Genomic DNA, 25,054 nt, shown 5'->3' with positions numbered 1-25,054 from the left:
GTGGATATAGCTGTTTTAAGTGAAGATTTCAACAGAATTGTTTTTCCTTTCATTTGGATGTTTTAAAGTAACTCATTCATTGAAATCCAGCTAGGGATTTGATCATATTTCATTTAAAAATTAAACATTTATATCCAAAATATATAAATATTTAAAATGACACATGTATAAATATATATTATCCATTTGTAGAAATGTTCCAATTTGCAGTTTATCTATAAATCATCTCAGTGTAAATGAGAACAAGTTTTGTTATTTTTCTCTACATTTCAAGACATTTATTTGAATAATCACTAAGGTGAAATGACTTGGTATTTACATATTAGTTTAGCTTCAGAATAGTGACACTTTAAAAAAGTTTTTTGAATGACCCCAAGTAATTTTCCTACTTGGGCAGGACCAGTCTAGACCTCTGTAGATATGCCAGTATTTGTAGGTAGAACACTATGAGCTGTTATTATTTTAATTCTGTTATATTTCATATGTTAAACCATACCCTCAGAAACTCAGCAATGAAATATGAAAAATACTTGACTGATGAGAGTAACCTGTAATGAGGACTTGTCCTCAGCATTAGTCATTGCTGCTTATATCTTATCTACACAATATATTAGGAGCAAAGAGATGCAGTGTGTTTTATGGTGTGAATGATGTGACTGTTTCCAGTGTGTCGTTTAATTTTTTCCTCTGTAATTAATGTTTAAATTCATCTGATATTATGATCATACTCTGATATCCCTCCACTGTTTTTTTCATAGAAATTCTTCTTTTTAAAAATTTTTTTGGAGACAGAGTCTTGCTCTGTTGCCCAGGCTGGAATGCAGTGGCATGATCTCGGTTCACTGCAACCTCTGTCTCCCAGATTCAAGTGATTCTCCTGCCTCAGCCTCCTGGCAGCTGGGATTATAGGCACCCACCACCACACCGGGCTAATTTTTGTATTTTCAGTAGACACAGGGTTTCACCATGTTGGGCAGCCTGGTCTTGAACTCCTGACCTCAGGTGATCCATCTGCCTCGGCCTCCCAGAGTGCTGGGATTACAGGTGTGAGCCACTACACCCGGCCGGAAATTCTTATTTTAGTCTTTGTAATTCCTTTCTCTCTGGAATGGCTCAGTATAGTCCTGTGAGGGATAGGAAGTAAGAAAGGAGTGAGAAAGGGTTTCACTGCCTAAGGCCTCCAGACCCAACCTACAACCTCCTCATTTCATGATCCATTTGAAAGGCTCATCATCCATAAGTTTTATAAGCATAAGCATATATGATGTGTTAAACCTTCTTACAGCTTCTGTGGTATAAGATCTGCCAGTGGGTCCAAAGGATGATAACTACTGATAATACCACCAACAACAATGAAAAGTGCCAACATTTATTATATTCTTGCCGTGTGCCAGCTACTCTGCTAAGTGTCCTACATATATAAACTCATTTGAATCGTACAAAGGATCTATAAATTAGTCATAGGTTTCTATCCCTTATTTACATAGATGGGTAAAATAACACCATGCTCCTTCAGACAGCAACTGTTGACTATAATATAAGATAGAAAGGGAGAATTGTCATGAGGAAACTGCTGAAAAACACTGTGATAGTTCTCCTACCTTACAAGGGTCCAGGGAAGCTCTATGGAGAAAGCAGCCCTGAACTGAATGTTGAAGGTTGGGATCCATTGGTAGTATAACCAGTGATAAAGTATGTGACATGTGAGGTCAGTGTGGGTGAGAGTGAGAAGGGCCACTTCCCGGAGAAAGTGGGACTGACATGGAACCTGGACGGATGTCTTGGGTACTGATAGGCAAAGGAGCCAGGCCGGCTGTTCAGAAGCTCAGGGAATAGCATAAACGAAGTCATGGAGGAAACAAAAATCATTCTGTGTACCTTTTGTGTGTTTTTTCCATTCCATTCCCTACCTTTTGTTTTTTTTAGTTTTGAGTATTTAATACTTTTTAATTTAAATTAAATTGAATTTATTTATTTATTTATATAGATAGGGTCTTGCTCTGTCACCCAGACTGGAGTGCAGTGGCATGATCATAGCTCACTGCAGCCTTGAACTCCTGGGCTCAAGCAGTCCCCTGCCTCAGCCTTCTACTTGCACACCACCACGCCTGGCTTATTATCTTTAAAAAAGCAGCTTATATAATTCACATATGGTGTGTATGGTATGATACAACTTACCCATTTAAAGTGTACAATTCACTGGCTTTTAGTATATGCAGAGTTGTGTATCCATCATCACAATCAGTTTTAAAGCATTTTCATCACCCTACAAAGAAACCCTGTTCCTCTGAGCCACCATTCTCCTGCCCTCAGTAACTGCTAATCTGCTCTCTGTCTCTATAGATTTGCCTATTCTGGACATTTCCCACAAATGGAATCCTACAGTATGTGGTTCTTTGTGACTAGCTTCTTTCACATGTGTGTCCTTTTTAATGAAAATCAAACAAGGTGGTATTTACCAGTTGTTGAGACTTTAAAGGCCCCTGGCTGCATTTTTTCCAGAGCCCACTTTGTCTAAAATCCACGCATTCGTCAGTAGAATTTAAAACTTGGTCTATGCCTGATGACTGGTTTAGACTAGAGGCTGCAAAGCAGTGGCTGGTGGGCCAGATATGGCCCATAGGATATATTTGGCTGGGACAACACAGAGCTTTAAGATTTTTTTTTAACATAGTGCTGACATTTAAAATTTAAGAAAAGAAAGAAAATCTGTATTTCTTGCTTTGGAAATCAGAGGAACGGATTACACTGGGCAGGTCTGCCTTCCTGGGCACTGACAGGAGCTCTTACACAGGGTCTTGCTCTTCCCATTACTTGATAGTTACAACCAGGATCTCTCTTCATTCATCTTACATACCTGTTCCTCTCCAGGTATTTGAAATCATGCAATCCCTGGTCTAGGTAATTCAATGTCAGATCATCTTTGCTTACATAGACCCTTGCTCTACAATTAATTATTAATTGGATGCAAAATACATATTTAAAAAGAGTTGCTGGGTGTGGTGGCTCACTCCTGTAATCCCAACACTTTAGGAGGCTGAGGTGGGCGGATTGCTTGAGTCCAGGAGTTCAAGACCAGCCTGGGGAGCACTGGTCAAACCACGTCTCTACTAAAAACGCAAAAAACTAGCCAGGCATGGTGGCACATGCCTGTAGTCCTAGCTACTCAGGAGGCTGAGATGAGAGGATCGCTTGAGCCCAGGAGTGTAGTAAGCTATGATTATGTCGCTGCATTCCAGCCTGGGCAACAGAGTAGCTCCATGAAGATAGAAATCTTTGTATGTTTTGTGCTCTGATAGATCCCAAACACAGAACAGTGCTTCTCACACAGTAGGCCTTCAATAATACTTCTTGAAGAGTGAACAGCTTTCATAATGCATTTTAAAGGGTCTGAATATCCATCCTTTGGCCAATTTCTATTAAGGAGGTGCAGTTTTCAAGAAGGCTAAATCACACATGCTCTTGTGCCCCTATTTTTGCTCCACATCTTCTGTAAAATATAAAACTGGTGTCACTGAGCACCCAGGTCCCTGAGATAAACAGTTGATTTCCCTGTAGGTAAAGCCCTGTGCTCTGCCGTAGCGGAGAATTCCCACCAGGTGAGATGCTACAATGAAGAAATCTTCTGTTACAGGCTTATGTTCTGGACTGACTGGGGAAAGGAACCTAAAATCGAGTCTGCCTGGATGAATGGAGAGAACCGCAACATCCTGGTTTTCGAGGACCTTGGTTGGCCAACTGGCCTTTCTATCGATTATTTGAACAATGACCGAATCTACTGGAGTGACTTCAAGGAGGACGTTATTGAAACCATAAAATATGATGGGACTGATAGGAGAGTCATTGCAAAGGAAGGTTAGAAATGAGTTAGAAAGTAATATATTAAATTAATAACGAATATATTTCTAATGTCTTTGCCTGTTTTCTCAAGAAGGAGCCCTGCTCTTAGGAAATGGCTTATATAGTTTTTTAGATACCACCCCTCCACCCCCACCAACTCCCACCTGCTGAATTAAATGCAGATGAGTTCATTAGCAATAATTAAATCCTTTTTGTCCCTTTTACACAACTTTAAAAAAAATGCTTCTCAGCAGAAGATATTGAAATAACTGAGTTTCCTGTTAGGTTGCCCCAGTAGAGGTGGTTTCATGTGTATCAGTGTTAATTCATGTCTAACCACTTCTGGACACATTCATTTTCACTTTACTAGATTGCCCAGTATGCACAACTAAATATCTAGAAGGAGAGGAACATTTTTTGTTGTTGTTGTTCAGACTCTGCAGAATTGCAATGACCCAGCACATATCACATTTTTCTTATTTGGTCAGATAGATGTCTTATGTTCAAAAGAAAACATAAAATCTTGCCATGTAAATTGTTTTCCAAAAATGCAATAAAATCAGTAACTTGAAAGTGAGCTAGGGCCCTGTGATTGGTGTCAGGTAGTATACATCAATGCGGTTTAATTTCTATCTTCTTGACCTCCTCGGGCAGCACACTTTCACAGTCCCGTGTATCTAAAGTCAGCCTGAATATTCCCAGAGCTTCAAGGCATTGTATGAGGGAATAATTCAAGCAGAATGACATCAGATCTAGAAGTAGGGGTAGGGTGTAGTGGGTGTTTTCTTTTCAATAACCTTCTGTTTTGTTTTTCCCCTGTGGGTAAGCAGCAATGAACCCTTACAGCCTGGACATCTTTGAAGACCAGTTATACTGGATATCTAAGGAAAAGGGAGAAGTATGGAAACAAAATAAATTTGGGCAAGGAAAGAAAGAGAAAACGCTGGTAGTGAACCCTTGGCTCACTCAAGTTCGAATCTTTCATCAACTCAGATACAATAAGTCAGGTAATCACCAACTTTGGTATAAGATGCTCCTCATTACTTGGAAACCTTATTTCAAAATAATGGCTATATTGCTGGAAGATGGCAGTCGATAACAACAGGCTAATCTCTTGGTGAATGAAAGGGGTATGTGTGTATGTACGTGTGCTGGGGGAGAGGAACGTTTTAACCATTTTAACCAAAGAAAGATAAAATTGGAGGTCAGATGAAATTATGCAAACCACCAGCAGGTAAGTAAAAATATATTAGCCCTTATTGTTGTTTGGAGTGATGGATATGTACTTCTAGGACACAGAATCCAGCAGACATCAGTCCCCTGCTAAGTGTGAGTTGGGTTAACAAGTCACAAAATGGGTTTCATAGGCATCAGAAATCTTATCCTTCCCATTGCAAGGCTAGGCTAGTCAGGTCAACCTGAGATATGTAGGTCTTAGTTTAAAATGGCCAGTCATGTACATTCCTACCCACTCCCCTCTGTCTCACTTTCCTACTTCTGGGCCCTGCTTCCTCAGGTTACCTGAGCGCTAATTCATCCTTCAGCAGTGTATGGAGTAAGATGAAAGGCAAAAGGAAGTGAGGAAAGGAAATAACCTTTTACTAAGTTCTTAGGTCAAATTCTCTCTTCAGTGTTAATTCAGACATCTATTACTTCAATTACCTTATAAAGACCTGCCAAACCTTATAAAGACATTTTATTCTCATCTCAAATAAAGAAACTGAGGCCGAGACAGATTTAGTAACTTGTGTACCTAAGTCACATAACAAATGGGTGAGTTTTAATCTCAGAAATGAAATAATATTTAGGTTCAATTCTATCCAACCCAAAACTCAGCATCTTGCTGTATTGGCCCGGTGTTCAGTATGCCAAAGTCCCAGGTTGAATGCTATGGATATGTGGGCTTTGACAAGTTACTCCCTTCCTGTCCCCATATGTGAGTCATGGGTGGAGTCCCGGGTTGTCTTGAGTCTGCTGATATTTTGAGACCCTGATCAGCCTTGAAGAATTGCAACTCAAAGCTGAGACTCCCATAAGATGACAGGGGTGGCAAATGCCTTTTCTAGGGCATGGCTTCCTTGTTTTGGAAGTAGTATCACCTCTCTCCAAAACACTCCCGAACACTCTAGACCCTACCAATAGAATAGCTTTTGTGTCCTAAGTGCCCTTGCGGCTCTCACACTTGGCAATTTTAAAGGTAAGAGAGGAAGGCACAGTACACCTGGAAAGGCCATTTCCCCTCCCTACCGCCTCTGGACCCTGAGGAGAAGGCAGAGGAAAGTCTGGAGGCTGCCCCTGAAGGAAAAGCATCTCAGCCAGCTGATGCTCAGGGAAGGCGGCTCCTTTGGAAAGTGCTGGTGGAGTGGGGGTGGGGGTGGGGAGTAGAGTCCCAGCCCAGCCTGTTTGAACCAAGAGTTCTGAAATTTGAGCATGCCTCAGAATTATCTGGAGAGCTTGTTAAACATAGATTCGTGGGCCCCATCTGTTGCACTTCTGATGCAATATGCCTGAGGTGGCCTAAGAATTTGCATTTCTAGTTCTCCCGTGACGTTGATGCTGCTGGTTCAGTGACCACATTTTGAGAACCGCTGCTCCAGTCCCTTGCTATTCAGAGTGTGGGCCATGGGCCAGGAGTCTTGGGATCCTATGGGAGCTGGCTAGAAATGCAGTCTCTCAGGCCCACCCCAGACCTTCTGAATCAGAATCTGCATTTTAGCAAGATTCCCCAGGTGGTTGGTAGCACATTCAAGTTTGAAAAGCTCCACTCTGGAGGGCCGACAAAATGGTAATGAGACAGATATTGATGGAGGCTTTTGGAAGATGTCTTACTAATTTATAGGTATGCTTTGTCTGTGGTTACATCTTGAATGACGGACTATCAGGATCACAGAATGTTAGTCTGAGAAGGAATGTAAAGATTATCCACTCCAGTACAACCCTTGGATAAATCATATTATATGCTAAGGTAGAATTAATAAGATTCTAGACTTACCTAGGGACCTCTTAATGATAATACTTGAGCTCTATCCCAGACCAATTTAAGTCTGAATCTCTGTGAATGGGCATCAATAGGTTTTTTTTTTTGTTTCGTTTTGTTTTTTTGAGACGGAATCTTGCTCTGTTGCCCTGGCTGAAGTGCAGTGGTGTGATCTCGGCTCACTGCAAGCTCCGCCTCCCGGGTTCACGGCATTCTCCTGCCTCAGCCTCCCGAGTAGCTGGGACTACAGGTGCCCACCACCATGCCCAGCTAATTTTTTTTTGTATTTTAAGTAGAGACGGAGTTTCACTGTGTTAGCCAGGATGGTCTCGATCTCCTGATCTCGTGATCCACCCAAAGCGGCCTCCCAAAGTGTTGGGATTACAGGTGTGAGCCACTGCACCTGGCCTGACATCAATAGTTTTGAATAGCTCCCAGGTGATTATGAGGAATCATTGCTCTAAATTCCCTTTTCTTGCAATTAAGGTAACAGAAACCCAGAAGAAATGTCTCCTTGGAGGGTTGGGGTGGAAATCACACCCAGTATACTTTGGATAGACCATATGTTATGATCTGTCCAGTTTTGGGTAGTGACAAATCTTGATACAATATGTGGATCTCACTGATCTTTTGAACCATCTCAAGTTGTTTAGCACTGAGTAGATTTTGAGGTTAGGCAGTGAACCAGACACCCACCTTCCAAACCTCTCAGGTCAGCAGAGAAGATAAGTGATGCCAATAGAAAATGTGAGTGGTACAGATATTGGCCTGAGGGCCTAGAGAGGGACTATCCCACTGCAGTGTGGTGGCCGAGATGATAGTGTAAATGAGGGTGAGTAGCCAGCTGACACGTGGACTAGAGGTATTGAGAGGCTGCCTAGGCTCTGCTGTCACCTGCAGAGCCACTTGCAGTTGCTGGGTATTCTCATTCTGTCAGGACCTAATTGCTGTTCTCCCCCGCTTTCCAGTGCCCAACCTTTGCAAACAGATCTGCAGCCACCTCTGCCTTCTGAGACCTGGAGGATACAGCTGTGCCTGTCCCCAAGGCTCCAGCTTTATAGAGGGGAGCACCACTGAGTGTGATGCAGGTAGGAGCGCTGCCCGAGCAGCCACGGGGACCTGGGAGCACTCCTCTGCTGCCTTCAGGAGTCAGAAGAATCCCTGTATGCTGGGTCCTTTGCAGCAGAGTGGGGGTGGCTGGAAGGAGGGATAAGGGATGTGGGAGGTATGAACAGAATTGAGTGGGACTTAGGGGGCAAACAGAACTGTGTTCCAGTGACTGCTGAGAATTATTTGCTAAGATCTGCAGAAATATAGATCCAGTGCCCCTAATCTATTGCTGTGTTGTTTTGTAAAGACATTTTGAAGAGTGAGTTTTTATAAGACCTCTACCTCAAGCTGGATTCCCATTGTCCCAGAATCCACTCAACCTTAACTGTAGCTCCTCAGGGTACAGAACCATGTTCAGTTTTGACAACTGAAAAAGGGCTACCTTTTGAAAAGTGCTTTATATTATCAGGAGATGAAGACCAGCATGAGGAAGCTGTGGTTTAATTCTAGTCGCAAACGCTGTGGGTGATCTATTCTTGGCAAGACTTTTTTTCAATGACTCTTTTAAGGAGTTAATAAGCCGGATGGGGTCGAATAACCCTAACTAGCATCCGGTGCCGGAAAAGCCTGTGAAAAAGTCATCCTGCAATTCACTAGCGGCCCATTTTATGGCTCACAGCCTTAGGGCCTTCCCCCAGTTTTAGCTGATGGGGAAAGGAAAACGCTTAACCACCTTCTACCACCAGGGGGAGCAGGCAGCTAGACCAGGAACCACCCTTTGACTCATTCCAAAAAGGCTGAAAAGTTGGCAGGTTTAGGGAATGAATCCAGGGAGAAAAAACTGCTTCTTGTCTCCCCTCTTCCCCTACTCTTGCACTCATCCCAACGCTACTGGGGAAATATTGGTAGGAATCCAATATTTCGAGCCGTATTTGGAACAAAATGACAATTTCAGGCTTTGAGACTTGTTCTATGCTGTGGATAGATTGTTTTGCCACTTACTGCAATTTCACATCGTAGGAGCAGTGTGGTCCTGGTTGTCACCTCATCTACTACTTTTCTCATTTAAACTTTTTGCCAAGTGGATTTTATTAAGATTCTTGTTTTAAAGAACTTTAACCTAAGTAAGCACACGAATGATAGCAGTCATTCCATATGGGGCCTCAGTTTGGTATAATAATTAAGCAATTAGTCCAGTGAGATTTCTTGAGTGCCAGCTATGTGCCAGGCACTGTTCTAAGTGCTGGAGGTAACAGAAGTGAACAAAACAGACAAAACCCCCTGTGTGTATTGAGTTTACATTCTAAGAGGACAATAAATAGAGAAGTCAATAAATATATAGTAGATCAGGTGGTACTATGGAGAAAATGAAGGCAGGGGAAGAGGGATGAGGATGGGGTGGGTGGGGATTGTCCTTTAGACAGTGTTCAGGGAAGACCTGTCTGATACAGTGAACAATGAGTGGAGACTCAGATTGAAGGACTGAGCCAGGAGGGTATCTAGACTCTTTAAATAATATACACATGTGACCTATACTTATTAAGCATCTTCAACATATAAGACACTGAAGCACTAATTTCCCATCAGGCACATCCTGGGAGTATGTACGGGCCTAGCTGGGAGCAGGGACTTGGAGTAAGGGCAGTTTGGGAGGACTTCAAAACTCAGGAGCTCTCTAGCTAGCTGCTTATCAAGTATCTCTATATCTGTAGCTATGTGACTGCCTGTGGACCTATCAATTACTGATGCTTTGGTGTCTTTAGTTGAAGTTTCAAGGTGGGTCTACATTAAACTCTTGATTTTAACTGGGTTCACGGAGGAGAATTCTGAAAACTTCAAATGAGAATGTGAACATTTTAAGATATTATTTTATCACTAGGTTCTTGTAACTGTTAATATATGTGCTCCAGAGTCTAGTACCTCTCCATTGTTTTTTGGGAAAAATTCTATAAACTGCCCCCTTTCTTTCCACTAAATGTGTGTTACTCTCCAAGACCTTAAGGAAACTCACTGGACTTAGGGGGAACGTAAGCTTTGACAGGGAGACTAATTGGCTGGCCCTCCCCTCCTCCCACCCCTAACCCGGGCCAGTTTGCATGGTGTGGGCACTTTGCTGAGTACAGCTGACTAACACCTGCATGGCTTTCCCTTCCTGCAGCCATCGAACTGCCTATCAACCTGCCCCCCCCATGCAGGTGTATGCACGGAGGAAATTGCTATTTTGATGAGACTGACCTCCCCAAATGCAAGTAAGTCTGAATGTTGAGGTCCCAGCTATAGGCTTTGCCTCTTCTGGAGAAATTTGAGACCTTAAAGTAGCCAGGAAAACAAATACAGGAACCTCACCAGTTCACTAATTCTTACATTTTAACCAGCTTGCCTTCCCTTGAGGGGGTCTACAGAGAACTGAGGCAGTGCTTCTTTAACTAGAATGTGCGTAAGAATCCCGTGGAGATCTGGTTCAAGTGCCCATTCTCACGCACAGAGATTCTGCATTTCTAACAAGCTCTGGGTGAGGCCACAGGGTCTTGGACCACACTTTGGGGAACAAGGAGTTAAAGAATTGGCAGCAGCATTTTCCTACTCACCTGGTATTGTTAATTACAACAGGGCTGTGGGAGAAGAGCTGTCTGCAGGGCTGCTTTAGTACAAGGCACTCGTGATGAGCAGGAAGACTGGGATGAAGATTCGGAAAGAAGATGACTGTGTTAAGAAAACTCTAACATGGAGCAAGATAAATAGATGTCTTTAAAAAGCATTTAATGAAAGCATATAAAAGAAAAAAACATAACCATGGTTTCCATTTGTACTCTCTAAGGAAGCATTGCATAGATTAGACACCAATAGGTTTTCGTGGCCAGACTCACCCCATCGGTGCCACAGCTACTCCATTAAAAGTGCATTTCTAAACTCAGAGCACTGTTCTTTCTGCTTGGTTTCTCTTGGCAGAATAAACAAAAGTCATGCAAGATACATTGCCTGTTCAACATGTAATTTATGCAATCAAAGCTCTCTCTACTTCAGGATGTGCTCAGAAAAATTCAGTAGAAGCCTAAGAACATAACAGCTAGTGAATGATTTGCTTTTTCCTTTCAGGTGTCCTAGTGGCTACACTGGAAAATATTGTGAAATGGCGTTTTCAAAAGGCATCTCTCCAGGAACAAGTAAGTTTTAAGAATGTGAGCAACCTGGAAATTACTCATGGCCCCTACGTTGAATTCTGTCACAGCTTTTCTACTTAACCCAGTCTTTGAAGGAGTGGTTCTAGCCCCTAGGTTCTGCCAGGATTGCGGGCTTCCGTGTGTTGATGTGCTCTCTGCTCTCTTCTTCTATAGCCGCAGTAGCTGTGCTGTTGACAATCCTCTTGATCGTCGTAATTGGAGCTCTGGCAATTGCAGGATTCTTCCACTATAGAAGAACTGGCTCCCTTTTGCCTGCTCTGCCCAAGCTGCCAAGGTCAGTTTCATTATGGGGAACGTTGATGTTTGAAGCCTAAGTAATTCATATGAAGCCATGTGAAGGACTTAGTTTTCTTTCTAAGTTAAAAAAGCACAATATGCAGTTCACCTATTCCACAGAAACAAAAAGTAGTGAGGATGTAAAGCAGTCACTTCAAATCACAACTTCTTAGTCAAGTGCTTCTCTAAAGCCTGAGTGACAAGGCTTCTCTAAAGCCTTGTAGTCCAAATGGTTGTGCCTACTGGTAGGTGTTCAGGTCAGAGAGGAGTGAAAAGGCAGCTGTGTGATGGCCCAGGCTTTATCCTTCTGTGTGCTGGACTCTTTTTCTTTTAGATCTCATGGTTCAGGAATGTGCTTTAACGTTTCCAGGTAGCTTAGGGAACTTACTACCATATTTGACAGTGTAAATTTAGAGCGGGAATTGAGCATTACATTTAAGGAAGATTTGGCAATGTGGAGGAAAGGGTACTATTGTGAAAGGTTGTATTTGTTGTTGTTGTTGTTGCTTTAAATAACAAGACACTGTTTGGGTTACTTCTTTCCAGCTTAAGCAGTCTTGTCAAGCCCTCTGAAAATGGGAATGGGGTGACCTTCAGATCAGGGGCAGATCTTAACATGGATATTGGAGTGTCTGGTTTTGGACCTGAGACTGCTATTGACAGGTCAATGGCAATGGTGAGTATGGTTTCAAAATGATTATTTGAAGGTTGTCATTGATAGGATGAATATTTTTTATAAAGAATAAAATTCACCTAGAGAAGACTGAAATACAGTAGTAGGCCTCTCAGAATAAAGTCTGTACTACACAAGTTAGGAAACATTAGGTTTGTTGCTGAAAGGTGTCTAAAAACATTGGTAATAAAATTGGAATTCACCCCTGCTCTAAGCCACGCTGTTGAATTGGAATCATGAACAGTCTGAAGTTTAACTTGAATATTGAAGAGCTTTCTGGTTTTTTTGAGGGTGGTGTGTGGGGAGGACATGATATTTTGTTTTTATTTGATGACTTTTATATGTATAAAAGGAGTAGGGAACTATACTTTTCCTAGTGTCATATATTTTTCTGCCAATGTATAGTGGTGAAATAAACAGTGATTTTAGAGTTGGCATTGGTCCAGACCACGGCTCTGCCACCTACTAAGTATGTGACAATAGACATGGAGCTTGATATCTCTGACCCTCATTGTCCCTATTTGTAAAATAGGTACAATAATACCTCCTGGGAGGACCAAATGAAACACTTTATGAGGGGGCTGCCACAGTCTTGCCACTGAGGGGGCTTTCTGTAATCAGTATTGGGAAACCACTTTCAGAATTTTGTCTCTCCCTCAAATCTTTCATTGTTTTCCTTCCCTGAAAATATATTATCCACTCTTTTTCCTTCCCCTCTCTCCTTATTCTTCTTTTCTTCTTCCACCATTATCCTTTTCTCTGTTGCCCAGACCCAATTCCCAAGTGAGTTATTTAAGAGAATTTGGATATAAGAAGAATGTTTCCATTTCCTTGAGTTGGTAAACTAGTGCATGTTATGTTACTTTGCATAATAATTTGCCATATGGAGGTCTTGGGTTTTGCTGGCTTTTTTTTTTTTTCAAGTTCCCTTTTGGGTAACTTTTGGCATAGCACCTAGCATACCTCCAGGTGTGAGGAAGGCACCTTTCTTTGTGTGTGAACCAGATTAGTATGGTGTAATCTCTCTCTGTTTCTCTCTCTCTCTCTCTCTCTGCCATTAGAGTGAAGACTTTGTCATGGAAATGGGGAAGCCACCCATAATATTTGAAAACCCAATGTACTCAGCCAGAGACAGTGCTGTCAAAGTGGTTCAGCCAACCCAGGTGAGAAACCATACAGTCTTTTCTTTCACTTACTGCTGTTGCTGGATCTTAATCTATTGAGTCATGTCTTCTTAGGATTTTCCTAACCTTCCCTCCAAAGGGAAGGAAGCGTAGTGAGTGGTCCATGCTGCAGCTGCCCTATCTGCAGCAACAGGACCAACCCAAGGATATAAGACCTGAAAACAATCAGAATCCTGTTCTGTTGCACAGTGGTGGAGGTTTGGCAGCCATGCCGGGGCTGCTGACCAAGAACCTTTCGTTTTGAGTGGTGTCAGAGCAAGAGAGGTCTGAGTCCCTTCAGGGGCCTGGGAAACACAGTGCCTGAAGCACCACAGCTTCTCTACAAATACTTGTGAAATGAATAAGTGGAGAATTGTCAGGTCATTATACAGGAACTTGGGGACTGGGCCCACTCTCTGGTTCTTGCTGCTATCCCAAGCATGTGGTTTGAGGTGGATTAAAGGGAGAGGGACCTCTTATGCTTGCTGTTGCGATACTTTTCTGAAAAGTACAAAGGTCTCTAGAGTTAATGGGCGATATCTAAATTTCCTTGTTGCAGCCTTGTTGCGCAGTCATCTTTTTTTTTTTTTTTTTTTTGTGTGTGTGTGTGAGCAACAAGGCTGTTTATTTCACCTGGGTGCAGGCGGGCTGAGTCCAAAAAGAGAGTCAGCGAAGGGAGATAGGGGTGGGGCCGTTTTATAAGATTTGGGTAGGTAAAGGAAAATTACAGTCAAAGGGGGGTTGTTCTCTGGCAGGCAGGAGTGGGGGTCACAAGGTGCTCAGTGGAGGGGAGTGTTTGAGCCAGGATGAGCCAGGAAAAGGAATTTCACAAGGTAGTATCATCAGTTAAGGCAAGGACCAGCCATTTTCACTTCTTTTGTGGTGGAATGTCATCGTTAAGGCAGGAACAAGCCATTTTCACTTCTTTTGTGATTCTTCAGTTACTTCAGGCCATCTGGGCGTATACATGCAGGTCACAGGGGATGCGATGGCTTAGCTTGGGCTCAGAGGCCTGACATTTATGCCTTCTTATATTAATAAGAAAAATAACATAAAATAGTATTGAAGTGTTGGGGCAAAGAAAAAATTTTTTGGGGGGGGTGGTATGGAGAGATAATGGGCGATGTTTCTCAGGGCTGCTTCAAGCGGGATTAGGGGCGGCGTGGGAACCTACAGTGGGAGAGATTAAGCTGAAGGAAGATTTTGTGGTAAGGGGTGATATTGTGGGGTTGTTAGAAGAAACATTTGTCATGTAGAATTATTGGTGATGGCCTGGATACGGTTTTGTATGAATTGAAAAACTAAATGGAATAAGAGAAGGAGAAAAACAGGTATTAAAGGACTAAGAATTGGGAGGACCCAGGACATCTAATTAGAGAGTGCCCAAGGAGGTTCAGCATAGCCCTGCCAGCAAAGATTATTTGCTTACTTTAAAAGGGAGTTAAGAGTGGCAGTTTCGGGATAGCACCAGGAGATATCAGCTGTGATGGCTTGGAGAAACAGTGTAAACCGGCGATATAAACAAGAGCAGGGCATTTATGAGTAGTTGAGAATGGTGAATAGGAGTATGACTAGACAGAAGATAGTAGGGATGACAAGTTTTTTGGGGTGCAGTCCAAGTTGGTCTGGTGTCTGGAATGAGACTGGGGCTTAATAAAAAGGAGCGTCTATACAGGAGCTTAAATGGGCTGTACCCTGTAGCATTCCGAGGACAGGCCAGAATTCTGAGAAGGGCAAGTGGTAAAAGTATTGTCCAGTCCTTTTTAAGTTGGTGGCTGAGCTTGGTGAGGTGTGTTTTTAAAAGACCATTAGTTCATTCTACCTTTCTTGAAGACTGAGGACCGTAAGGGGTATGAAGGTTTCACTGAATACCAAGAGCCTGAAAAACTGCTTGGGTGATTTGATTAGTAAAGGCCAGTCTGCTATCGGACTGTATAGAGGTGGGAATGCCAAACCGAGGAATTATTTCTGACAGAAGGGAAGAAATGACCACAGTGGACTTCTCAGACCCTGTGGGAAAGGCCTCTACCTATCCTGTGAAAGTGTCTATCCAGACCAAGAGGTATTTTAGTTTCCTGACTCGAGGCATGTGAGTAAAGTCAATTTGCCAGTCCTAGGCGGGGGCCAAACCCCAAGCTTGAGATGCAGGGAAGGGATGGGGCCTGAGAAATTCCTGAGGAGTAGTAGAATAGCAGATGGAACACTGAGAAGTGATTTCCTTGAGGATAGATTTCCATGATGGAAAGGAAATGAGAGGTTCTAAGAGATGGGCTAGTGGCTTGTAACCTACATGGAAGAGGTTATGAAATGATGACAGAATAGAATGGGCCTGTGAGGCTGGAAGGGGATATTTTCCTTGGTCTAAGAACCATTTGCCTTGTGTGGGAAGAGACTGATAGGTGGAAGTTTCAGTGGGGGAGTAGGTGGGAGTGACTAATGTGAAGGAGAAAAACTGACCGTGAGAGACAGAAGTTGGAACACTAGCTGCTTTTTTAGCTAATTTATCAGCATAAGCATTGTCCTGAGCGATGGGATCTGATGCCTTTTTGATGGCCCTTGCAGTGAATGACTCCAGCTTCCTCTGGAAGTAAAGCAGCTTTGAGAAGCATTTTTATTAAAGATGCATTAATGATAGAGGACCCTTGTGTGGTGAGGAAACCTCTTGCATGGTGGTGCAGGATATGGAAGGCATATATAGAGTCAGTATAAATACGGACATGTAGTCCCTTTGCAAGAGTGAGGGCTTGACTTAAGGCAATGAGTTCGGCTTGCTAAGAGGTAGTGGAGGGGGGCAGAGCGGTGGCCTCAATGATAGATGTGGAAGATACTATAGCATAGCCTGCCTTTGCTGGTGAGTGGTGATTAGGCCTGGTGGAACTGCTATCAGTAAACCAAGTGCGTTCAGGGTGAGGAACAGGATAAAAGGAAATATGGGGAAATGGGGTGAATGTCAGGTGGATCAGAGAGATACAGTCATGGGGGTCAGTTGTGGTATCCGGAATAATGTGGGAGGCCGGATTGAAGTCTGGGCCAGAAACAATGGTAATTGTGGGAGACTCAACAAAGAGTGAGTACAGCTGAAGGAGCCGGGGAACAGAAAGTATATGCATCAGGTGGGAGAAAGAAAATAGATTTTGGAAGTTATGAGAACTGTAGAGAGTGAGTTGAGCATAGTTTGTGATTTTTAGGGCCTCTAAAAGCATTAAAGCAGTGGCAGCCGCTGCACGCAGACATGAGGGCTAGGCTAAAACAGTAAAGTCAAGTTGTTTGGACAGAAAGGCTACAGGGCATGGTCCCGGCTCCTGTGTAAGAATTCTGACTGCACTAACCATGCCTAGGGAGGAAAGGAGTTGTTGTTTTGTAGAAGGGATTGAGGTTTGGGAGATTAGTCAGACACGATCAGCAGGGAGAGCACGTGTGTTTTTATGAGAATTATGCCGAAATAGGTAACAGATGAGGATGAAGTTTGGGCTTGACTGAAGTAATGGGGGCTGTCTGTGAAGCTTTGCGGCAGTACAGCCCAGGTAATTTGCTGAGCCTGATGGGTGTCAGTGTCAGTCTAAGTGAAAGTGAAGAGAGGCTGGGATGAAGGGTGCAAAGGGATAGTAAAGAAAGCATGTTTGAGATTCAGTCAGTCATCTTTAAGAAGAGCTGGGAGATGAAATAGGAATATAGGTGAAGGGAATAACTTTACATAAGGTCTGCATCAATAGCCCCAGCACCACTTCTACTGCTTGTCAACTGCGAACATGTGTCTCCTTTGTCACAACAACTATGGCCTTAGTGACAATGAATAACTGTCATTGTTAACACCTATGCTCCTTTTGAACTCGAGATATGGCACATTTTAATACAGAAACTAGAAATGTTTATTTTACAAATATTTTGTGATTTCAAGATCGGAACTGTTTAAATCTTGAAAGCATTTTCCCTGATCCTTTGATAAACAGATATGAAAACTTTAATCACATGATAAAAGAGATATGACATTTCATTTGACATCTTCACTTAAAATGAAATGAGGCCATGTATACAAATGCATATCCAAGTTTCAGAATAAACAAGCAATGAATGTGAAAATATAGGAAAATATAGGAATTGTCTACCTTGTAGTTTATTATGCATTCATGGTAATTTGGTCTTAAAAGGGAACCTTGGAACTGTATGAATGTTATAGAAAAATGCATAGAAGATTATTAATTCTATCATTCTCATCTTTTCAAAAATTCAACCTCTTTTTAGTAGTACTATGAAATCTTAATTTCCAAAGATAGGATTTATTAATATTCAAAGAAATTATTAAGATCCAAAGATAGGATTCTCAGTTCATCAGTGAGGTTGGGGAATTATTCTTGCTGTTCTTCTAGGATTTGGCTTCCAGTATATAACTAGAGTATGATTATCCAAAAATTTGGTCAACAGTGGGAGTAAGAAGGTATAGAGAATACAGTAGAAATTGCTAGTAATAAGTGAGAGTGTGACCAGTGAGGGATGTGTTTGCCTCCCAGGATTAAGGTATGAGGTGACTTAGTGGTTGCTGCTCTTGATTTTGGGGCGGTGGGAGTGATGTTTAGTCCTGACCTACTGGGTCATGCAATAAAAATGGTGCCTGATGATGTCTGCGGGAGAACAAGATGGCGAAAAGAGCCAGAGTTGGTACAAACTTTACAGCAAATTTATTTACTACTAAATTCTTTCAAAATTGGGTAAAGGCCTTTAATATGTCCACAGGTGGCTGTATCTGGAAATGTGGATAATAAGAATTATGGAAGTCCCATAAACCCTTCTGAGATAGTTCCAGAGACAAACCCAACTTCCCCAGCTGCTGATGGAACTCAGGTAACAGTTGCTGACTCCTGAAATAATGTGGGATTTGGAAAAACTTCGGGATGGCCGGGTTGTTATTAACCTTAAGCAAACAAGGGAGATTCTGGCAGGCTCAAAGATCTCAAGATGTGTTGACAGTTAATAAATATAATTTTTAAAAAAGTCATAGATTGAAAAACTTTCCACCAAATAAAGCTACATTCTAACGTTGAGTTGGGAATAATGTTCCTTGTAACATGGGAGGACACGTCACAAAGAAGAACAAATAGACTTCTGGATCCAGTATCTTCAGACCAGAGACATTTAAGTTGAGAAATTGACTCAGTATGAATAAAGATTTCACTGTGTCAAAGATACAGATGAAAGATCCTTCTCTGTGTGCCGTGATTTCTCTACAGCATGCATCTTTTTTCTTTTAAGCTGTTCTTCGCTCTCCTGCTATTACAGATCGTTACCACTAGGTGGCACTAATTTACATACTCTTTTTCCATTCATCATCCACCTATTCATTATTGGCCAACCAATCATCTAACTAACGTTATTCCCCTCGATGTGTCAGGCATGGTGTTTAATACTGGAGATTGAAAGAAAAAAATGCCACTAGATGGAGCTTCTTAAACATGCCTGCAGGTACTTTGCAATTGGTACACTATTTGGTCTGCAGGAAGAAATTCAATAAATATATTTGATATTAAACTCTGTATTAATGTATATCATTAGTTTTAATGAATGCATATGCAGCTATCCCAGATATAGCTGTTTGAATCTGGACAAACTGCTTTACCTCTGGGGCTGGAGTCCTCAATAATATTTCTCACTGGGGGCACTATTGGCATATTGAGTGGGACAGTTCTTTGTGCTACAAAACTGTCCTATGCACTCAGGGAATTTCAGTATTTCCGGCCCCTGTCCACTAAATTCCAGAAGTGTCTCCCCTCATTCAGTATGACCCCATAAATCACCTCCCCTCCCCCAACACATGTGCACTCACTCCTAGTTGAGAACCACTAGGATCTGGAATGTCTCTGTTCTAAGGTTCTATGACCAATTTTGTGAAGTAATGTAAAGAAATGAAAGTCTAAGAGTAGTTGGAAATTTTACCATTTTATACAATCTTTATTTCTCAAATTTCATAGTCTATAAACATTGATATCTGGATAACTTGGCAGTCTCATTATCATCTTAAACATTGGTTTCTGTTCTGCTTATTTAAATCAAAATAAAATTTGAACTAAATTGATGCTGAGAAGAGTCTATACTGTACACCTTCTCAAATTCCCTTATTTCTTCTTTTCATGTCACACACACACACACACACACACACTCACAGACATACATAAATATTGTCTAGAAAGGAATTTTCAGTTTCAGATTTTTCAAGGGACTAAACATTTTTTCTTTAAGCTGTATTAAAAATGGATTTTGAAGATTAATTTTCCACAGACACATAGATGCTTGAATGTCATATGTTTGGTCCTCCAAGCCTGAGTCAACCCCAAGCTAATGCCAGATTTATTTTAAATTTTCAACATTTTTTTCTCAGTCCATCTCTAGTCTAGTGATCTTCTTCACTAAATAGAGATTTTCCCCAGCTGGTGCAGGAAGGGGACTGTGGTGGGGAGGCTGTAACCTCTGACCTGCATGTCTGTTATCAGAAACAAAAAGTAAACTGACAGGCTCTTTCAAAGGAGAGCAGATCTTCACCAATTGTAGTCCTTTCTTTCTCTTCCCCTTGGTAATACCTTGGTTCCTCCTCTTACTTTTTTACATTAATGAGGCTGAGACCCTCTAAAATGTGTCTTCCATGATATGTCCAGGGATCTCACTGTATTTCTTCCCTCCTGGGCACTGAGTTAACAGCCAGCATGGTTTAAAAGCAGTAGAGGCACTTGGGTGAGATCACCTAGGTTGATTTGAATATGCCAGAGTCTCACAAATGTATCTTTCATCCATAAATAAGTTGAAAGACTAACAGTTAAAAACATGGGCTGGGCACGGTGGCTCACACCTGTAATCCCAGCTCTTTGGGAGGCCGAGGTGGGTGGATCACGACGTCAGGAGTTCAAGACCAGCCTGGCCAACATAGTGAAACCCCGTCTCTACTAAAAATACAAAAATTAGCTGGATTGTGGTGGCACATGCCTGTAGTCCCAGCTACTCGGGAGGCTGAGGCAGGAGAATCGCTTGAACCCGGGAGGCAGAGGTTGTAGTGGGCCTAGACTGTGCCACTGCACTCCAGCCTAGGCGACAGAGTGAGACTTCATCTCAAAAAAAAAAAAAAATCAGTTCTATCATTTTCCAAAAGTTACATTGATATGCATAGGATCCCCCAAGGGGACAAAAACGAAAGTCACCATCCCTTTCCTCTTGTTAGTAATTGCTTAACTCCAAGTTAGCCATTTCATTTTGAAGCAATGACATCTAAGAGACTTTGGCCCACCCCACTTAACTGTAAGCGCCCAGAGGCAGAGCTCTGACCTGAATGTCTTCATGTTCCCCTTGGGGGCACTATGTACAAAGGAGGAACTCACTTGAATGTGGGTTAAAGTGAAGACCTCTTCTACTTCTGTAGACCTGTGTTCCCCGCTCCTCCACAGGCTGGTCCCCTGCTTTCACAGAGTAAGAGACACCCCATAAAACCTGTGGGCTCCCTCAGCTCCTGTTGAGAGTAGGCTGTCTGTTCCCTTGTCTCCCACCAGGTTTTTGTCTGGCAGTCAGCACAATAGGCAACTTTACAGTAAGGCGTGGGCCACACACCATGGTCCAGGGTGATTCTCTTTGGGTTCTCCAGTTTACGGGCCTCTGGGTCCCCTGAGTAATCATTACCTGCCCTTCTACCTGCAATTTGGTTGTATAATCTTGCTGTCACTCAGCAAGTATAGGATAATAAGTGTACCAACCTCCAGGGTTTGTTAAAAAAAATCAGAAACTTGTAAAACTCTTAGAATAGTTCCTGACACAGAGTAAGCACTCAATAAATGTTAGATGTTTTTGTTATTATTATTATTATGATACAGGAGGGAATGATGAAGGGAGAAGGGATACTCTTGAGTTGACCAAAGAATGTTACTTTAGGGAATAAGAGTTATAGTTTGGCTTCGCCATCTCCACCCAATTTTCAGGCAGCCCCAGAAATCTCTTTTTCTCCAGGTGCATCTTGTGTGTGTCTGTTTTATGTGTTCTCTCTGTACTGAGGTAACCAGGTGATCTGCTTGTAGGTACTATGGCACAAATTCTATAATAGATAAATTTGAAATCAAAGAAGTATTTAAAACCATTTGATGAAAAGAGCCCAGAGAGTTTCAGTTACTGTTCAGGGACCGTAGGAGGAATTGAACAATTTACCATATGGGCTGAATCACATGGTCCCAGGTCCCAAATTGCTTTACCCTTCAGTAAGAAGAAAATTTAAAATTGAGAGAGGAGGAAAAGAAACCCACAAAATAATCCCATTACTGAGAGGTTTTTGTTTTCCCCTTTTCATTTAGGTGACAAAATGGAATCTCTTCAAACGAAAAGCTAAACAAACTACCAACTTTGAAAATCCAATCTATGCACAGGTAATTTTTAACAATTTTTCTTAGCACAGACATTTTTTCTTAGAAAGTATTTGCTTGGTTAAATTGGACACACACTTAGATTATTCTGAGCAGAGTGGCCACAAATCGTCTTCTTTATGAAAAACCGTGTATGGTGACCTTGGGGGAATAGATGGCTGATTCCTGTTACGCTGTGTTCTTAGATGGAGAACGAGCAAAAGGAAAGTGTTGCTGCGACCCCGCCTCCATCGCCTTCGCTCCCTGCTAAGCCTAAGCCTCCTTCGAGAAGAGACCCAACTCCAACCTATTCTGCAACAGAAGACACTTTTAAAGACACCGCAAATCTTGTTAAAGAAGACTCTGAAGTATAGCTATACCAGCTATTTAGGGAATAATTAGAAACACACTTTTGCACATATATTTTTTACAAACAGATGAAAAAAGTTAACATTCAGTACTTTATGAAAAAAATATATTTTTCCCTGTTTGCCTGTAGTTGGAAGTATCCTGTGTGTCTTTTTTTACTTATGCCATCTCATATTTTTACAAATAATTATCACAATGTACTATATGTATATCTTTGCACTGAAGTTGTCTGAAGGTAATACTATAAATATATTGTATATTTGTAAATTTTGGAAAGATTATCCTGTTACGGAATTTGCTAATAAAGATGTCTGCTGATTTGGTTGGTGATCATTATAGTAAATGATCCAACGAGAAAAGGAATTGACTCGGGACCTTTAGCCGTGTCTAAAGAAGAGGCATCACTCATATTTCCTATAAAATTATCTAGGAAAGGAATCCAGGTCCCGCTCTTGGGTCCATTTTTACACATTAGCGCTTAATTAATGTTCAATATTACATGTCAATTTGATTAATGGGTATGTTGATAGGGGCCACTATGTGTTGTATAGACATCTGAACTTGACTGTAGGCTCCTCAGATACTACAGAAGGTAGAAAAAGCAATTCAGTTTGGCCCTTCTGTGTGTTGGCACTGTCTAACCAGAACTCTCTGTTTCATGTGTGTTCTCTCACTAGCTGCCAAGCAACATTTTTATTTGTGATGTCTATGAGGAAATCCCATGTCATTAAGTGCCAGTGTCCTGCATTGAGTTTGTGGTTAATTAAATGAGCTCCTCTGCTTGATGGACCCTGGAGCAATTTCTCCCCTCACCTGACATTCAAGGTGGTCACCTGCCCTAGTAGTTGGAGCTCAGTAGCTGAATTTCTGAAACCAAATTTGTGTCTTCATAAAATGAGGTGCAAAAAAAAAAAAAAAAATACCAGTTAAGCAAAGCCTTAACTGGGTTTTTGTTTCTATGAAAATATCATTATAATCACTATTTATTTCCTAAGTTGAACCTGAATAGAAAGGGAAACCATTCTTATTAAGCTTTTTATTAGGCCCTTTGGCTAAATGTGTACATTTATATTAGAATGTACTGTACAGTCCAGATCTCCAGATCTTCTCTTTAATTCTTATTTTTTTTTGTTTTTTTTTTTTAGAGATGGAGTCTTGCTATGTTGCCCAGGCTGATCTTGAAGTCCTGGGCTCAAGTGATCCTCCCACAAGTACGGGCATGAGCCACTGTGCCCGGCTTCTAGCTCTTCTCTTAAATAGTGGGTATAGTCTGCACAACAGGAACCATGGCAGGAATATACACTTTCCCATAGCAAATAGCATTCCCGACTCTCTGTGCTAATATTGCACATTTGTTAAACAATGAATGAATGGATGGATGGATGGATGGATGAATGAAACATATACTACTGATTATTTTATTCCAGAGTTCTCAAAATATTTGTTGCTGATATTTTGAGTGCTGACTGTAATTACTTTGATTAGATAAACAACTGGAAATAATGCTGCTGAAAAATTTCTAATAAATGTGTATTTTATCAAATGTTTTCTGTGTGCTTCATAAGCCCCAGTCATGAATCAGTTGTATTTTGCTGTGTAAAAAGCTTGAGGCTTTGAGTGCTCTTAGTCACACCAAGTCTGTACCACTCCTCCTTGGAACTGAATCCAGAGCAATTTGATTGAAAATCAAGCCTCTGCATTCATTTTTTTGTGTGTCCATGATATTCTGGGATGAGTTATAGGAAACGAATAACTCTCCAGAAATGAGAAGTTATCAAGAGTCGCAGGTAACCACTAGCATAGCCAGTCCTTGAATGCTGTCCATGGCTAAGGCAGAGCAGGGAGGAAGGGTGCATATTCCTGTTTCTCTAATAACTAGTGTTCCCCTAACAGTCATTTGTCAAGAGGACAATTTCCCAGCCAGCTCCTTTAAGCATAGGGTGTGGGCCATCTTCCCGCTGTTAATCTCTCTGAGCCTCAGCTGCTGCCTCTATAAAATAGGGGGCTCGGTTGTGAGACCCCAGTGTGGGAGTGTAACCTAACACCCAGCATAAAACATACCTTCAATCAATGGAAGCCATGACTATTATCATTTATGAAGTGAAGGGAAAATGGAACAGCCATTTGTGTGTTTTAAAAAGTTCCTTGGGTGATTTAACGTAGAGCCTTGGTTGAAAATGACGATTCTAAATAGAAATGGCTGCTCTTTCTTTTTTAGTGGAGGAGGTTACAGAGGTGAACGAGATTGTGTCTGGGCCTTTGAAAGGATTAACACATATCTTGCCTATAATGAGGCTGAAGAGCAGATGATACAAGGTTTGGTCTTGCTTTACTGTCATTTGAAGGTGATAGGAAGGGCAGTAAACACTCCTGTACATAGAAATGGGAAAAGGTTGAGAAGACGGAAGTGCATATTCACATCACAGCACAGGGAACTGAGCCACCGCTGAAATAAATATACCTTTCCCAGATTCTTCCAAGGATCCTGAGGAGTTGTTTGAGTTTGTTGTATACATTCTGAATATAAGTCCCCTATCAAGTGAGTAGTTTGCAAAAATTTTCTTCCATTTAACAGGTGGTCTCTTCATTTGGATTGTTTCCTTTGCTGTGCAGAAGCTTTTTAGTTTATTATAATCCCATTTGTCTTATTTTTGGTTCTGTTTCCTGTGCTTTTGAGGTCTTAGTCATAAATTGTTTGCCTATAAGAAAGTTCAGGAGAGTTTTCCCTAGGTTTTTTTCTACTATTTTTATAATTTTGGGTCTTACTTTTAAGTGTTTAATTCATTTTCAGTTAATTTTTGTATATGGTGAAAAGGGTCCAGTTTTTTTCTTCTGCATGCAGCTACCGATTTTCCCAGCACCATTTATTGAAGAGGGTGTCCTTTCCCCCGTGTGGGTTCTTGTTAGCTTTGTCAAAGATCAATTGGCTGTTAAATATGTGGCTTTATTTCTGGGTTCTCTATTCCATTCTATTGGTCTAGGTGTCTATTTTTATACCAATATCATGCCATTTTGGTTACTATAGCCTTGTAGTCAGGTAGTGTAATGCCTCCAACTTTGTTCCTTTTGCTCAGGATTGTCTTGGCTATTCGAGCTCTTTTTTTTTGGTTCCATTTTGTTCCATTTTTAAATATTTTTTTCTAATTCTGTGAAGAATGGTG

The 25,054-nt window shown here is 41.5% G+C and overlaps 1 protein-coding gene across 3 annotated transcripts in view; it reads left to right on the top strand.

Annotated features, from left to right (window-relative positions):
* Positions 1-23,436, top strand: part of LRP2 (LDL receptor related protein 2) — a 232,305-nt gene extending 208,869 nt beyond the window's left edge. For all 3 annotated transcript variants that reach the window (XM_024243330.3, XM_054549456.2, XM_054549457.2), the window contains 11 exons: positions 3,635-3,855; positions 4,671-4,847; positions 7,786-7,905; positions 10,026-10,116; positions 10,964-11,031; positions 11,203-11,323; positions 11,872-12,001; positions 13,060-13,161; positions 17,893-18,000; positions 21,477-21,548; positions 21,731-23,436. In XM_024243330.3, coding sequence (XP_024099098.3) covers positions 3,635-3,855; positions 4,671-4,847; positions 7,786-7,905; positions 10,026-10,116; positions 10,964-11,031; positions 11,203-11,323; positions 11,872-12,001; positions 13,060-13,161; positions 17,893-18,000; positions 21,477-21,548; positions 21,731-21,898 — 1,378 coding nt within the window. In that variant the 3' untranslated portion in view covers positions 21,899-23,436. The remainder of the gene's footprint in view (positions 1-3,634; positions 3,856-4,670; positions 4,848-7,785; positions 7,906-10,025; positions 10,117-10,963; positions 11,032-11,202; positions 11,324-11,871; positions 12,002-13,059; positions 13,162-17,892; positions 18,001-21,476; positions 21,549-21,730) is intronic.
* Positions 23,437-25,054: the final 1,618 nt, after the last annotated feature.

This window comes from Pongo abelii, chromosome 11 (genome assembly GCF_028885655.2).
Source record: "Pongo abelii isolate AG06213 chromosome 11, NHGRI_mPonAbe1-v2.0_pri, whole genome shotgun sequence".
NCBI classification, from domain to species: Eukaryota; Metazoa; Chordata; class Mammalia; order Primates; family Hominidae; genus Pongo; species Pongo abelii.
This window is presented reverse-complemented; position numbering and strand designations above follow the sequence as displayed.